This window comes from Mustela nivalis (assembly GCF_964662115.1).
Source record: "Mustela nivalis genome assembly, chromosome: 3".
NCBI classification, from domain to species: domain Eukaryota; kingdom Metazoa; phylum Chordata; class Mammalia; order Carnivora; family Mustelidae; genus Mustela; species Mustela nivalis.
In genome coordinates this window covers 102,457,948-102,475,012 of record NC_139022.1, presented here as the reverse complement: position 1 = coordinate 102,475,012, position 17,065 = coordinate 102,457,948, and the positions used below count along the sequence as shown (strand labels likewise).

Below are 17,065 nucleotides of genomic sequence, written 5' to 3'. Positions count from 1 at the left end.
TGTAGTCATGTTAGACTCTGTGGTAACTGTCCCATGGAAATAGATGCAGAGGTTAGCTCTGATTAATAGCAGAGCTTCTTAGAATACTTTTATTTGATGAGTATACATATTTAAGAATCTGTTAAACATTATTTAGCAAGCATGTGTAGACCACTTTCTTACACAGTGTGCTATGTATTTTGCAGTGGGTGGGTAGAAAACTTTGAATAAGGGAATACTCCTACCGTATAAGCACTTAAATATAGCTGGGGAAAGGCCCACAAATACCAGTATCTAAACAGCAGTACAAGTGCAGTGAGCATTAAGAACTGTGACTTTTTACTGTGTGATTGTGGGGAAGATGGGATCTGAAGTAGACCCTAAGATTTGATGGATAAGAACATTCCAGAGGGAAAAGGGTAGAAAGCAGATGTGAATCCAGCCTGGTGTGGGGTGGGGTCTGTGAATGTAGTAATTGATTTTTCTTGAGCAAAGAGTTCGTGACCACACTATAGGTTATAGTATGTTTTGAATGCTAAGCTGAGGCATTTAGACTTAAGTGTAGGTCACACAGACTCTTTTAGTCAAAATTTTTTCAGCAGGGATATGGTAAGACAAGAACGGTGTTTTCGAAATGTTAACCCAGCAGCAATTTGTAGGAGAAATCTGGTAGTAGAGATACCAAGAATAGGAAGAACAGTTAGAAGGCACCTGCGATATTACTAGAAAATATTTCCATGTCCTTTTGTAGTATATCTTTGAGTATTTATGCAAAAAACCTGTCACTGTCTAATTAGGCACAAAGCCTTATTTTTCCTAATATGAAGTCAGAAACTGGGTATTTAGTATTCTAAAAAACATAAACACATTGTAAGAATTTTCTAACAGAAGAAATGTTAGAAATGGAAGCTGCCACTGACACCTTTCCTTTCTCTAATATCCCCTCCCCAGGCCTGTCATGGACTTCCCAGCCCCGTTTCTCTCTGTGTAGAGAGAGTTTCTGTTGTCCCTAAAGTTTTGTTTTTGTTTTTGTTTTCATTTGGGGAACCTTCACTGGACTGTGTACAAATCTAACTTTTACTTTTAAGTGTGTATTCATGTATTTTTCAGTATTTCAACACATAACCTACATCAGTTGAAAAGGTGGGCCACATATGTGGGCATTAATGTTGGTGAGGATTGTGTTCCTTCTAGACTTGGAGTATTATGTTTTCAGCGTAGGATGGAAAGGATCCTATCTGCCGGTAAGCATGGAAGTGAGGTTGTTTCAGACCTATATGCTAATATGAACAAATAGTTATGGAGTTGAGCAATGGGCAGCCCTGTGGCCTCTTCATGTGAGATCATGCTCTCCTTTTTCTCCCAGGTCTCATAAAGCATTTGAGCTCCTTAATAGGTCCTGGAATAATAATATTATGGGCCGCCAGAAGACCCTGGGTTAGTGGTTTTATTTTTTTTTTTTAAGATTTTATTTATTTATTTGACAGACAGAGATCACAAGTAGGCAGAGAGGCATGCAGAGAGAGAGAGGGAAGCAGACTCCCCGCCAAGCAGAGAGCCCAATGAGGGGCTCAATCCTAGGACCCCGAGAACATGACCTGAGCCAAAGGCAGAGACTTAACCCGCTGAGCCACCCAGTTGCCCCTGGGTTAGTGGTTTTAGAATGTAAGCCAAATTTAAGCCAAATGTGTATCTTTTTTTCTTTAGACACATATGAATTAATACATTTCATTGAACTTTATAAATTTGTTCTTTGTTTTTTGGTTTTTTTTTTTTTTTATAGATCACAAGTAGACAGAGAGGCAGGCAGAAGGGATGGGGAATAGGCTCCCTGCTGAGCAGAGAGCCCCATGCGAGGCTCAATCCCAGGACCCTGAGATAATGACCTGAGCAGAAGGCAGAGAGAGGCTTAACCCACTGAGCCACCCAGGCACCCCTGAACTTGATAATTTTTGAAGTTCATTGTTAAAGAACTTGGATGATAAAATGAACGATTCATTTAGAAAACTTTAGGGATGGAAGAAATATTTATTTTTTCACTAATTATATCTTTTACATAAATGACAAAATGAAATTTTTAGCACATACTGAGCCCAATGCTTATAGTTTTGAATTGAGCCAAAGCAGTAAAATTTCTCCTGGTACTCATTTTTATCCCCTTCCTTATTTTTCTTGATGACTTTCGTTTGCCTATGACTAATTCATTGTGAATTTAACTTAATCTTTTTCTTTTCACTTAGGATGAGGATTTTGTGGGTCGAGATGACTTCGATGATGCTGACCAGCTGAGGATAGGAAATGATGGGATTTTCATGTTAACTTTTTTCAGTAAGTAACTACGTATAGCAAAAAACCTCCCACAGACTGGAGTGCTTTGAATTATGGGTGAATCTGACTGAATTAAAATGAGTAGTTGAGCTAATATTTTAATACATTGTGTTTGTTTGATGCTTTTTACTGAGATGTTCAGAGCTTAGTTTACTTTTATCTTAATATCCTTTGTGTTTATCTGCTTTTTCTACAAATAGCTATAGAAAATATAAAAAGAAGCAATTTTAGGGATGCTGTATTTTTACATAAACTGAGTCCCATCTTTTAGGTTTGCAAAGACCCTTAGCATTGCTCCTACTCATACCTGACCCTGTAGAGTAGGAATTCAAAAGACCCTAGTCTGATGGATTTTTTTTTTTAAATGTTTCTATTTTCTGGTTTATGAAAGTCAACTGATTTTTTTTTCCCTAACTTGGTGTTATTTTGCATTCAACTTTCCGTGTCACTTAGAAGTAAGCAGCCATTTTAAAATTTCCTATAATAAAAATATATAAAGGAAACAGTGCTTTTTAGAGGTAACCTTAATGTAAGCTCTCAAAATTCATAGAAGTAGGGGGATGAATAATTTGAATCAGATTTTATTTACTGAAGTGTAATATATAAAGGGTACAAGTCATAAGTATACAGTTTGGTGAATGTTAAGGCATTTTTGAAAGTGAATGGCAGCAGACATAACAGTGTAATACCTGATACTCAGAGCAGATGGTTTCTTGCTTTTCTTAGGGGGGAAGAAGACAGAATGGATGTTTTGGGGAAGTAGGGCAAGGGTTATGGTGGGTGAACAAACTATCTTTTATCCTTGGAAAAAGCCATTTAAGCAAAAGCAAGTATAGAGAGCACTCTTGCTTTTTGGGTTTGACATGTCTGACACGGTTTTTTTCTTTTCTGCCTTTACAGTGGCATTCCTCTTCAACTGGATTGGATTTTTTCTGTCTTTTTGCCTGACCACCTCAGCTGCAGGAAGATATGGGGCCATTTCAGGGTTTGGTCTCTCTCTAATTAAGTGGATCCTGATTGTCAGGGTAAGTTGTATACCAGAAGAGATAGACCCTGTAGTACAACAATAAGTAGAAAAACTTGGACTATTTCACTTTTTTTTTTTAAACATTATTTTTATGTTTAAAATGATTTTAGGTTTGTCTTTCTTCTGGTTTCATGAAGTTGAACCAAAAGCATTTGCTGGTGGTTGATGCATGAAAGTTACAGTTAAATCTAGTGAATATTGGTGGTCCCAAGGCGTCTATCCTAGAGGTTGTTCACAAGTTGCTTTTAATGTTTATGATATGGTAATATGTGTTTTTGTTTTAAAATTAGTTCTTTTTGTAATAAAAAGAAAGATACCACTTCTTTGGTGTCTCATCAAAAACAGGCATTCCTCACATTAATCCTGCTAAAGTTTTGGTCTGTCTTCTTCCCTCTTTCATTCTCTTCGTTTCTTCCTCCTTCTTCCCTCCAGTAATCATTGGTTATGGCAAAATGGGAGCCGAAATGGTTTAACTAGTGCTATTCCATTAAGGGGCCTTATCTCTAAAGTATATTAGAGAGACATCTTTAGTGATTTGGGAGTTACTAGGTAGTCAGGATTGCTGTAGTAATTTATATTTGAAAAGATCTAGTCTCTTAAAGTACTGTGATTTCAGGTAAGTTTATTGCTTTTGTCAACTTGATGGATAAAATCAATGTATTCCTCATAAATAGGCATTATTAACTAATTGGTGTTGACTTACCACTGGACTTTTTCAAATTTATTGATCTAACCAGTTGTTAACATTTTTAGGATTTTGAGTTCCTTTGAAAATCTATTAAAAGTTTTGGACTTTTTTCCCAGAGGCAGCTAATACATGTTCAGCTAAGCGATGGGCTTGGGTGAAGAACCCAAGCCCTAAAGAGGTTTTTCATTCCTTCTCTAAATCTTAAATTGTTATTTCCTTAAGAAATAAAATGCTGTATTTTAAAGCTCAACTGTGTTAAACTCTTGAATGTAAAAGCCCCCAATAGAAAGCATATAACATTAGTTTTTAACTAAAATTTTCACTAAGCTGACTGAAATGTTAAAACGGAATTGAATGAATCACCTCATATCAGGATATCTTTGTCTGGGAGTAATAGAAAACTGAGTTCAGAATGGCTTAGAAAACAGTGGGGAGAATATATTTCCCATGAAAACAAGTCCTGCTGTGGAAGATCGTGAAATCAGTGTTTCATTGACATCATTAGGGACAGTTGACGCCTGGCTCAGCATGTTGGTACAGCTGCTCCGTCAGAGTTCTAACAGCTCTGGCGGTTTCAGGCATCACATCAGAAGCACAGCCATGCTTAACAGAAGAAAGAAAACTATTCTCTTCCTTTGCTCTCCAAGTACAAGAAAACTTCAGCACCCCTGACTTTGGCCAGAGTGTTCCATTATTTGGTAAAGGAATGGGATTATTGGGATGTAAAGCTTCCAAATTCAAGGCATACCTGGAACAATAGGAACAAAATTATTGGTTTTGGCACTGGGTAGACAAAGTAAAAGTATCATCAAAACATATTTTTAGGTGCACCTGGGTGGCTCAGTCGTTAAGTGACTGCCTTCAGCTGTGTTCACGATTCCAGGGCCCTGTAATGGAGCCCTGCGCCCTGTGTTAGACTCCCTGCTCAGCAGGAAGCCTGCTTCTCCCTCTTCCTGCGCCTTCCCCTACTTGTGCTTTCTCTTTCTGTCAATAAATAAAATATTTAAAGAAAATCCACATATTTCTAGAAGGATGAATATTGTATGGGGAAGATCTTTTAAAAAAATAAACAGACTTGAGTATTTTAAAACAAAGTCTATAAAGCCAAAATCTTATTTCAAGATTGATTTTCCATGAAAGGAAATACATCTGCGTATATGATAATCATTTCAAGTCAGTAATATATAAAATATTTTCACTTAAAAAAATTGTGAGAGCTAAATGATAGCATTAGTTTACAAAAACTTTGTGTTTTGTGTGCCCTTAAGTTAAAATGTGAAATTATACCTGATAAGCTACTTTAATCTAATTTGCTTTATTTTTCAGTTTTCCACCTATTTCCCTGGATATTTTGATGGTCAGTACTGGCTCTGGTGGGTGTTCCTGGTTTTAGGTAAGTGCTTTTAACATAGACAAAGGAGAGAAAAGATCATTGTTAAATTTTAGAAGTAAAATTACTTTTAGTAACCCCTCATCTTGCTTACAATACAGTAATATATTAGCAATATAAGTATAATTTTTAAAATATTTCTTAAAGATTAGTTTTTCATTACCACTAGAGGAACGTGCATATTAATAAAACATCTCTTAGTGGGGGTCAATTTTTCCTAACCCATTCATATATACTTCTCAGGTTTCCTGTGTGACCAGTGGGACACACTAATAAGATGACTCTATGAGTTTTTTCCTCTGGAGAAGTATCACCACAGAAGGGTTCACAAACTCCACCCTGAATTGTTTACAGGGATATTATAACCAGTTGAACTACTCAGGAGTGTATGTGGCCATTATTCAGTTGGATCTATCAGCAGGAAACAAAATGTATAGCCTTGCTAGATATAACTTCTAGAGGAATCATTATTGGGTTTCCAGAATTCTTGGTTCAATACTGATGAGAATAAGAATTATTTAGCAATAAGGAGGAGACCTTTTTTTTTTTTTTTTTAAGATTTTATTTTATTTATTTGTCAGAGAGAGAGCGTGAGCGAAAGCGAGCACAGGCAGACAGAGTGGAAGGCAGAGTCAGAGGGAGAAGCAGGCTCCCTACGGAGCAAGGAGCCCGATGTGGGACTCGATCCCAGGACGCTGGGATTATGACTTGAGCCGAAGGCAGCTGCTTAACCAACTGAGCCACCCAGGCGTCCCAAGGAGGAGACCTTTAAAAAAAAAAAAAAAAGTGCTAGGCAATTTCAGGTTTTCATCTTAAGATTATCCTTTTTATTATAAAGTATTTATTTTAAAATCTTTTCTTTCAAGACATTTTAAAGCAAAGAAATGAACATTGGGGTGAATAATACTGGTTTCTTCATTCTTTGTAAAAAGAATATGTATGATACAATAACAGATCACCATCACTGCTGTCATTTCTACAGAATTATAGCAGGGCCATCCTGTAGCTGTTGAAGATGGTATAATTGCCTCTCCCGGCTTCTGTGATACTACTTTCCTCCTGTCCCATCTTGGGACTTCTTGTTGCCGCCTTAATTAAGATCCTTGGTGGCAATGGTGCTAATGGGTCTAATGAGTACAGTGTAGTACACATACCCAAGAGTTGCTTAGTACATTCAGGAGCTACCTGCTTTGCCTATGGTGATAGACCATGCATTGCTGAATCGATATTTTACTTGGAAAGTACGGGTCTTACATCACACCACCCCCCAGCCTCTCCAATGGTACAATCTATTCTGCGGTTGGTCATTAGAATTCCACGGAAAGAGAAGTCATGATTCCCGCCACCCCCACCCCCCCCCCCGCTTAATTACTGAGATACTTAATGATAAAAGTGCCCCAAAGAAGAGTTACCTTGGAGGAATATTTTCTTGGTTTGCTTATTCTCAGAATTGTATTTTTAAGAAAAAAGCTGACTGTCCTCCCCCACCCCCACCAAGCCTAAATCCAAGCAGATCCTGAATGGACCAGCCATTAAGCATATTTTCAGTGTTTTCACAGTATTTTCTGTGTTGATTGTTGACAACACAGATAACTTAAAGAAACTTAATGAATTGATTGCCTATATTAAAGTTTCATGGGAAATGAATTTGTAATGCTTGTAATTAATCTTTCTTACTATTTACTAGTAAGCAAAAAATGGTGAGGCTTCAGTTACCATTTGTGCATTTGAACCCAGTGTTTGGGTCATTTTTGGAATTTCTCTTGCAGAAATTTTTGGGGTGTTTTTGTTGCAGTAGGTACACACAGAACTCTGAAGCTGGCAGCCCATGAGCTACGCCTAACCAGTAGTTGTAGTTAGTTTGTTACAGTTATTTCAGAGGTTTTTTAATTAGCTGTCGTCATTTAAAAATCAAGAGTTTCCATGTAAAAGGTATGATTTTTTTTTTTTTTTTTTTGCTTTCCTTAAAAATTGGAATACCTAGCAAAACAGACCTCTATTTCTGCATGGCGCCCACCCTTTTACTGGAGTGGAGCTGTAGGTGTCCCCTCTATATAGGTTAGGTGTGGTCTCCATTTTGCTAGGATTCAGGGACCCCTACTCTATAGTCACTTACTGCTTTTGGTGCTGAACAGAATGGGAATGAGGAGTGATTACTGAATGGGTACCAAGTTTTTTAGGGGTACTAAAAATATTCTAAAATAAAGATAATAGTTCTTGGTTGTATAGCTCCATAACTATACTAAAATTAAAGCCAGTAAACTGTGTACATTGCATGAGTGAAATTCATGCTGTGTGAATTACATCACCATAACACTGCTTTTAAAAAATCCCTTAAGACTCAGGGACCAGCTCTAATGGAGGAGGACCAAGAGTGAGTGAGGTGTCATAGGAGGGGCCCATCACCTTCCCCACAGATTGTTAGAAGAGGTGCCAACTGTGAATGGATAGCTGCTGGCGTAGACGCACAGAATTAGTCTTACTTCCTTAGTGCCTGGTAAATAAATGGTCAGGTGTACCCTACTTGTCTATATTTTTTAAGAATAGAGAAATGGAGTTCAGAGTTGAGAATACAAGAATTGGTGTCAAGGGGAAAAAAAGAACTGTAGCAGATAAGGGCATCCTGACATCTAGTGGACAGCATATGTACAGTTGACAGAAAAAACGATATGACAGGAAGGGATGGATTTTTTTTCTCTTTTTACTTCAGAAAAGTATTTTATAACCTGTTCTTTTTGGCAGGGGTCAGGGTGGGGGGTTAATTATCTCGAAATACTTTTTGGGAACCCAGAAGGTAGGTTTTGATGATGCGTGTCAAGTTGCCAAATGTACATGTTTAACTCCATTTTATTTTTTATTTCCCTTTTAGACTTAGGTTCTTAACATGCAAAAAGACTTTTATTTGGGCTCTTGAGATTATGTCTTCTCATTGAAAAATGGAAAGATTTGGAAATTTTTGGAGAAAATTACTCATGTTTTGATAGCTTTTAGCAGAAAAACAATGAAGTAGTGCTGTCCAGAGGGATGTTTCTGGGGAGGGGACTTAATACGGAAACTATACATTCATTCTTGACTTTTCTTTTTTAAATCAGGCTTTCTCCTGTTTCTCAGAGGATTTATCAATTATGCAAAGGTTCGGAAGATGCCAGAAACTTTCTCAAATCTCCCCAGGACCAGAGTTCTCTTTATTTATTAAAGGTATTTAAAAAAACAAAAGTTTATTTTAGTCCCAGAATAATCACATAATACATTGCAGATTGCTGTTCAGGTTCAGAGTAGAGTATACCCCGTGTAGTAGGAAATACAGAGAAGGTAAGGAAGCCACAGTCCTTGCCTTTTAGCAGTTTCTAGTTTAGTAAGGGGTGTTTTCATAAAAAGCTATTGAAAGGGCAAGTTAGAAAAACCCATAGGAGAAGACATCATCTCATATTCTGACGGTAGAGAAGAGGCCGGAGTCTTATTAGTCATCAGGGAGCTAGGATATTTGGCTGCAACTATGGGGTTCTAGATCTTTGATTCTTGAATCCTGAAGCCACTGCTTATTGTTGTACCAGTCCTGAAGGAAAATAGTGGGAAAGGAGCCTTTCAGCCTAATCACCAAGCTTTAATTAGATCCCCTAAACCCCAGAGCTCCAGTGTGAAGAAACTCCTTTTGTCTAGTTTACTTACAAGCTCACCAAGGCTTCTATCTCTTAAAATTAGTCAGGGAGACTTTCCTGGTGCCCTTCCTTAGGTTCATACCCTGATATTACCACTCTGGTGGTAAGGAGGGTCAAATGCAAGGAAAGGAAGGGGAAAGGGCCTTTTCCTCTGCCTAGCTAGAACAGAAGGTCTAAGCCCTGATTTGAGGCACCTCTTTGATTTCTGTGTAGTTTTCCCCAGAGCTTGTTCCATCTTCCATCAGTAGCTACAAAAAAGAAGAGCTCTGGAATCTTGGGAAAGAGTAAACGAGAGAGAGATCTCTCTGGTACCAAGGTACATACAGGACTTCTTGAACTTAGCTCATTGTTACTTAAGACTTTTGGGGATGAGTGGGTCGTGGAGGGGAGCCTTGTGTTACATCTAGGGACTAGGCTAGTTGAAGATCAGGCAAGACTTTTTTTATTTAAGATTTTATTTCAAAGTAATCTCTGCACCCAGTGTGGGGCTCGAACTCAAACCCCAAGATCAAGAGTCGCATGCTCTACTGACTGAGCCAGCCAGCCGCCCCCTGAAGAGCAGGCAAGGTTTTGTAAAGGGTGTACTGGTTGAGATAACAAGTGGTAGGTAGAATTTCTACTAGTGAAAATTGTATAAGGTGGGGAAGATTTCAGAGTCACTTGAAGCAGAGTGAAGAATGTAAATAGAGGCAAGGAAGAATGGAGCTTGCTCAAGGGACAGCAGTTTGATGATAGCATAAAGGAATGTTGAAGGCCAGGGCAGGAAAAGGCAGGTTGAGACAGTGTTCTCAAATATCTAAGTATCTAAGTACTGAGTACTAAGCCCATTTGCAGTGGAACTATAGGATTCTTAACAGCCTTAAAATCCAGTGACATGTTGGCTCATGAAAAGCTAACCCTTCATGAACATTAATTTGTTCTGTATTTTCTGTAGGGTAGTCATAGTTTGCATAGGTAATCATATGCTAAGAGTGGAGTTCCCGGTTTTGAAGATTCATGGTAGTATCAGGATGTATGCTTCTAGAAAAGAAAGTAGCCACCGTATTTAATTTGCCAGGTGATGGGGGACAGCATTAAAATTTTGTAAGCAGCAGAGTAATATGAGAATTTCTTGAATATGATAAAAAAATTTTTCAAGCGTGGTATGATGATAACATTTTTCAGGTTTTCTGTATATCGCATATTACATTAAGCAGTTTATATGTATAATTAAGTATCCTTATGTAAGCAACGTACAGTTATAGGTAAGTTCAGATATTTGCATTGTAGCAGAGTATATTCATAAGGCATTTCTTACAAAAGTTAAAACATACAAAGAACTTAAGCTTGTGTTGTTAAAGTAAGTTTCTTCAAGGGAGTGTGTACTTTTATTTGAAAGAAAATTGTAATCATCAAGATTATTACGTGTTGTTGTTGTTGTTTTTGAGAAGGGGAATGTTTTATTGCATGTTTGAAGTGTGTGGCATATCCCGAATTTGAATTAGGACACAGGTGGACATTAACATTGTCAGCCTAGCTCCTAATGCTTTGGGTCTAGGACATCCTAACTTTAAGAGACTTATCAGATATTCTCTGCAGTTTTATGAAGTTACTGTTGTCATCTTTTATCTTTCCTCTCCACATCTCATTATAATTAGTAATTATTTCTAAGCCTTAGGTTTAACTCGTAACCTACCAAAGATTCAAAAGTTTATTCTTTTGGGTTGCCATGGTTCTCCTTGTTACAAAGGGTGCCAAAATTACCTATAGATTTCTCCTAATCTTTTGGTGCCTGAAGTATCCTGAGGGACAGATTTCTCTCTCTCTCTTTTAATATTTTAAAATTATTTTTAAATCTCTACAAATTGGGGCTTGAACTTAAAACCCCAAGATCGACTCACATGCTCTACTGACTAAGCCAGCCAGGTGCTCCTTCTTTCTCTTTTTTAAAAATAATAGATTCCATTAGTCTAGTCAAGTGGTAGCTTTGAATTTCTGAATGGACTGAGATGACACCTCTTGTCTATTCTCTTCATTCTTCAGTTAGAAGGAAGTTTCAGTATTTAGTAGGGGATTGCACACCTTCCTCATCTTGTCCCCCCCCCCTTTTTTTTAAAGATTTTATTTATTTATCAGAGAGAGAAAGGGGGAGAGAGCGACTACAGGCAGACAGAATGGCAGGCAGAGGCAGAGGGAGAAGCAGGCTCCCCACTGAGCAAGGAGCCTGATGTGGGACTCCATCCCAGGACGCTGGGATCATGACCCGAGCTGAAGGCAGCTGCTTAACCAACTGAGCCACCCAGGCGTCCCATCCCCCCCCCCCCCTTTTTTAAAGATTTTACTTACTTATTTGACAGAGAGAGAACACCTTCCCAGGCAGGCTCCCTACTAGGCTGGGAGCTCGATAACGGGGTTCAGTCCCAGGACGCTGGGATCACGACCTGAGCTGAAGGCAGACTCTTAACCAACTGAGCCACCCAGGTGTCCCTTTCTCATCTTGTTTCTAATACACAACAAGTAACAGCCTGGTTAGGAAAAAGCCTGAATTTCTTGGTTTTCCTGTATTGTCGGAGACTGTATTGAGGGGCTTTTTTTTTTTTTTTTTTTGGACAGACAGAGATCACATGTAGGCAGAGAGAGAGAGAGAGAGAGAGGAGGAAGCAGGCTCCCTGCTGAGCAGAGACCCTGATGCGGTGCTGATCCCAGGACTCTGGGATCATGATGTGGGCCTAAGGCAGAGGCAAACCACTGAGCCACCCAGGCGCCCTGAGGGGCTTCTGTTTCTAAAAATTGTTACTGTTCTGTTTGGATTTTTTAAAATTCTGAAATGTTTTCTAGGAATATTCTAAATGTAAAGCAAAGTGTCTTTTTTGGTGGGTTATGATTTGAAGTAGGCAGCCCTTAGTACTAATGCTCCTGGAACAGTGAAGAGACATGATAAGCCTGCAGTTCTCTGTATTTTGGAGTCAGAAGGCTTATTGTGCTTTAGGAGTTGTCAGAAACTTCAGGCATCCCCCAGTGTAGGGCATAGTAGGTTTCTTTTTCTGTCTGACTTTGCTATTCTAGTCGATTTAAAATCATTTCTGACATGCCCAGAGGATTCAGAGCTCTAAATTAGGGGTTTGGGGACTTACAGCAACATTTAGAATTCTAATGACTTCCTTACTAATTGTCAGTATCCCCAGAGTGAATCGGAAAAGCTGTAATATCCCATGGGACTGAATTTCCTTTGTCCATTGACAGGGATAAAAACTGTTCATCTAGATCCAAATGTAGAATGTTTGCAAACCATCTTGCGAAGAATGAAGATTTTATTTTCTTTCATCAAGACTTCTTACTTAATTTAATGTAGCTGTCGCTATTTGAAAGCTAGCTGTAGGTTTACCTTTTGCCGGAAAGACACAGGTAGGAACTTTTAAAATAGCTTTGCCATAACAGAAGAATAACTTAATTCCCATGTGGTCCTAGAGATCTGGCATTTTACTGGAAAAAGGTATAAGAATAGGGACTTTTCTTTTCAGGTGACCTAAAATACAGTACATGCAAACAGACCTTTAAATGACCCCAGAAGCTCTCTTTCTAATCAGCTAAAGTAGTTGTTACAAAAGGCAAACACTAAAGCTCCTGTACTACTATCTCAGGGGCTGCTTTCAGGTTCCCTTTTGGGAGTGCATTTAAGCCTATAAAGGAAACCTGGTTTCCTACCCCACAGCAAGAAGAGCCAAAAGGAACTGTAGAGGTGGGGCCCGCAGCACTCAAAGGGTGTGACCTCAAGGAAGCCACGAACAAAATGCAAATGCTCCTGTAGTGTTTAAAAAGAAACACATCCCTTTCAGAAATCTCTTATCTGAAATGGTCAAAATGCTTGGTGTTCATACTTCTTATTTACCAGCTACGTGGAAGATAAATGTATGTGGAGTACCACTTCCAGTGATGCTGCCAAGTAGTTGAGGGTTTAACTACAGTAGCTGGAACGTGGTAATGCAGTTAACTGTAGCCAGCACTACTCTGAAAGTACTTGCATGTATAGGCACAGTAGATTTTAAATTCTGTTATTTTAACCACCTGTGAAATAGGAAAGAAAGTTTTGGAGTTTGTTTGTTTTGCTTTGGAGAGAGAAAGCGCTCTTACCCTTTGGCCAAGGGACAAGGGGAAAGAGAGGAGCAGACTCCCAGCTGAGCAGGGAGCCTGATGATGTGGGATTCAATCCCAGGAGCCTGGGATCATGACCTGAGCCCAAGGCAGAGTCAACTGACTGAGCCACCCAGGCGCCCTGAGGAAAGAAAGTTTTTTAAGCCCTAACATTAATGAGGTAGAGGCCTTCATAATTAAATGATTCCTATGACCTGGTAAAGCTGTCCCTATTAAACACCAGATACTTAAGTTTTTCCCCATATGATGTTAAGTGCTTTGATTTGTCTCATCATATAATCTTCCCCTCCTCTTTAGTAACTCTCTCAATTTACTAAAGGAAGCTTACCTCAAAGTTTGGTGTATTGGACTATGTTAAAAAGTGGCAAGGTAGTAGAAATTTCAGTGGAATTTTAGCTTAAAAATTTCACATAACATTCAGGAGGAAATACTTGTCTTCCTCTTGAAATTAAATGATCTGTAGGCTCCTGGTCCCTTTGGTTTCTGAAGTGATCTGATGTACAGTTTAGTAATAAAGCCCACAGTCCCTAAAACCCTTCTGTCCTCCAGTTGTGTGCCACCATTGTTTCTGTTACAACTTGTGAGTCAAGTCCATCTGAACAGGCCTCCGCCATCTGAACAGGCCTCCGGTTCTTAGCAGTGAGCACCTCTCTAGCGGTCGTTTTCCTCTGGAATCTGTACAGTGATTGATATTGCTAACCTGTCTAGGCACTCTTAATGGAATTGGAATGTTTGCTAGGTGGCGCTGACTTTGATAGAGCTATTAGAGCTAATTCACCTCTGTGGAAGCAGCCTGGTCTAAGGAAAGTGACCGGATAGCTATCTGGACTGTGTGTTCTTAAAGTCTAGTGTTGTGGTGAATAGGAACAATTACATCAGTTTTCAGCTGTTAATGGAAACAGCCAAAACTGAAGTTACTTAAGTTTGTAGGAAGTCTAGCCTCCTGGCAGAAACCTCCCATTTGATGTCGGTCTGCGGATAAGTGTTTTTGCTTCTTGGTTTTTCGAGTTCCTTGTGTTCACATGTCTTTGTCCCTGCACATCTTGAGCTCTCTCAATCTAAACAGAAGTTGCTCTTATGTCAGTGGTACTGGTCTTCTTTAATATCGACTGAATTTGGGATCTGGGAGAATGTTAACAGTTTAAGAAAGTATATGTTGATTTCCTCTTTTATTGTAGCTCCTCTGCATTTTGTCAGCCTTTTAAAGATTGTTGCAGTTGTCTAAGCAGAAAAGATAGAAGAGGGCTGCTTGGAGCTTTTACAGGAATTTGGAAAGGTGGAGAAGTAAGCTAAGGGTCTACATAGTAACCCATCCAACTCTTCCTTGGTGCAGGGTACCACAAGGTATTTTCTCAAATATTTATTTGGTAGCATGTATCTCTTTAGTGGTTTTCTTTAGCATGACTATTGGGAGTTCCTTGTCCTTCCCCATTATTTCCATGAAATCCAAAACAATTAGACCCATTCAGAAATTCCTCAAAATGTGGGATAAGAACTGGACTTTACAGTATATGGACATTATTTTAAGAGTGTTTATTTCATTCATATCCTTTTTTAAAAAATTAGTTTTATTGGGGCATCTGGGTGGCTCAGTTGTTAAGCATTTGCCTTTGGCTCCAGTCATGATCCTGGGGTTCTGGCTCCCTGCTCAGCGGGAAGCCTGCTTCTCCCTCTCCCACTCCCCCTGCTTGTGTTCCCTCTCTCTCTGTGTCTCTCTGTCAAATAAATAAATAAATAAATCTTTAAAAAATTTTATCAACTTTTTTTCAGATATATGTGCCCCCAAATACATACTCTTTTCCTAATTGATTAAAAAGAAGGATCTGTGATACCTGTGAGTTTACAGTTGTTTTTAGCTTTGCCATGCCGCAAAGTACATAGTACATAGTACAGCATGACATCGTTGGCATCCTTATCAGAAATCTTTGTGTGAGATATGGCAGAACTAGCAGGGTAAACAGTAGTTTTAGGTGTATCAGGAAAATCACCTCTGCCCTTGGATTCTACTGTGTCCTGGCCCCCAAGTTACAGTCATTGCTGTGGCAGTTTGGTGCAGGGTGAAGGAAGTGGTATTTGCATTTCATTCTTTGGTGAGGAAGTTTGGAGAGAGAGATTCCTGGCCTCATGGGCTTTAGAGAAAGCGTTCACGTTCTTCCTTGTTCTAGAGTCCTTGGTAACTTTAAGAACTGAAAATTTAATGTTTATTGAATAGTATGATGTCAGTGTATAGTAATCTTAAAGCTATGTTAAAATGTACTTCTGGTGTCTCCAAACATCCTGCCTTCTTTTGTGACTACATCCTTCTCTTGGCCAAAATAACAAGCTAACTAGAGTTTCAATATTCAATATCCTTCTCTCGCAGATGTTTTCTGGCAAAGGCCTTCCTGCATTTATGAATTCTCTCTGAAGAAGCAAGAGAACACCTGCAGGAAGTGAATCAAGATGCAGAACACAGAGGAATAATCACCTGCTTTAAAAAAATAAAAGTACTGTTGAAAAAGATCATTTCTTTATTTGTTCCTAGGTGTAAAATTTTAATAGTTAATGCAAAATTCTGTAATCATTGAATCCTTAGTGGTTAATGTTTGAAAAATCTCTCGCAATCAAGTATGTGATGTATTAATAATGCCTTATCTATTGTTTGTAGTCATTTTAAATAGCATGAGCCTTGCCCCTGTAGTCAGTAGGGGGCAGTCTTGCTTTATTCATCCTCCATCTCAAAATGAACTTGGAATTAAGTATTTTAGTGTAAGATATGTATAATGCTGGCCATTTTAAAGGGGGTTTTCTCAAAAGTTATAACTTTTGTTTTGACTGCATTTCTGCACATAATCCATACTCGCTGTTAAAATTAATCTAGAAATTTATTCACTTGTACTGTGAAGACCTGGAAGCAAAATCATAGTGCAAAATACATTTAAGGTGTGGTTAAGAATATGTTCTTAATTGGTAAAAAAAAAAAATAAGCATTAATTTTTTTATAGTCTGTATTCTAAATTTTGCAGTCCCTTATTGTTCTGTGTTATGAACCTAAAAAATTGTAAAGTTGTTGTCACTGTATAAAATAAAAAGGGCAAGGACAAATGCAGCTTATTTACTAAGATGGAATTCTTGACACTTTCTGTGTGATTAGAGTCCCTACCCCCCCTTTTTTCCTTTTTTTAGGTGGGGGGTGGGGGTATGGGGGGGTTTCTCCTGATGATTAGGCTAGGGGCTGGGGTAGGGAGGAAAATAGGTACTTAGGAGCAAAGAAAGGATTATTTTGGAACTTTTGAGATGATCCCTAACATACTGTAGTACTACTTGCTTTTACAATGTGTTAGCAGAAACTGATGAGTTATAAACGTAGAATGATGTGCTTTCTGCCAAGTGGTAATTCACCTTGGTTTGCTATGTTAAAACTGTAAATACAACAGAACATTAATAAACGTCTCTTGTGTAGCAACTTTTGCTGTAGATTAGTGTTTAATTTCTTGGTTTGCATTTTTTCATTGCCAAAGCAATTTTTTTCTAATCTTTATTCATACAGATTCATGCAGAATCATTCACTAAATACAAAAATAATTGGTTTGGGGCCAGTTTTTTTTTCTTTTTTTCTTTTTTTTTCCCCCAGCACAGGAAGTTCCTTTCTCTTAGACTCAATACGTTGCTGAAGATGTATTTGAAGATGATTCTGCAAAACCTAATGGACTAAATGGGGAGGAGTTTTAGCAATCTAAATCATTCCAGAATTCCCAGTTTTGCTTCATTTTTTAGACATAATCTTAGATAATTTATTTCCAATATTTTCTGCTTATTCCTCCTTGCCTTTGCTCTTTTTCTCATTCTAACACAGTTCACTGGTTTAAGTCCTATGAGTACCC

At 38.4% G+C, this 17,065-nt stretch overlaps 1 protein-coding gene across 1 annotated transcript in view; it reads left to right on the top strand.

Annotated features, from left to right (window-relative positions):
- The window catches only part of NDFIP1 (Nedd4 family interacting protein 1), a 57,518-nt gene extending 40,871 nt beyond the window's left edge, over positions 1 to 16,647 (top strand). Inside the window, exons 4-8 of the mRNA XM_082725307.1 lie at positions 2,220 to 2,307; positions 3,208 to 3,332; positions 5,349 to 5,415; positions 8,505 to 8,610; positions 15,565 to 16,647. Coding sequence (XP_082581433.1) covers positions 2,220 to 2,307; positions 3,208 to 3,332; positions 5,349 to 5,415; positions 8,505 to 8,608 — 384 coding nt within the window. The 3' untranslated portion in view covers positions 8,609 to 8,610; positions 15,565 to 16,647. The remainder of the gene's footprint in view (positions 1 to 2,219; positions 2,308 to 3,207; positions 3,333 to 5,348; positions 5,416 to 8,504; positions 8,611 to 15,564) is intronic.
- The last annotated feature ends 418 nt before the right edge of the window (positions 16,648 to 17,065 follow it).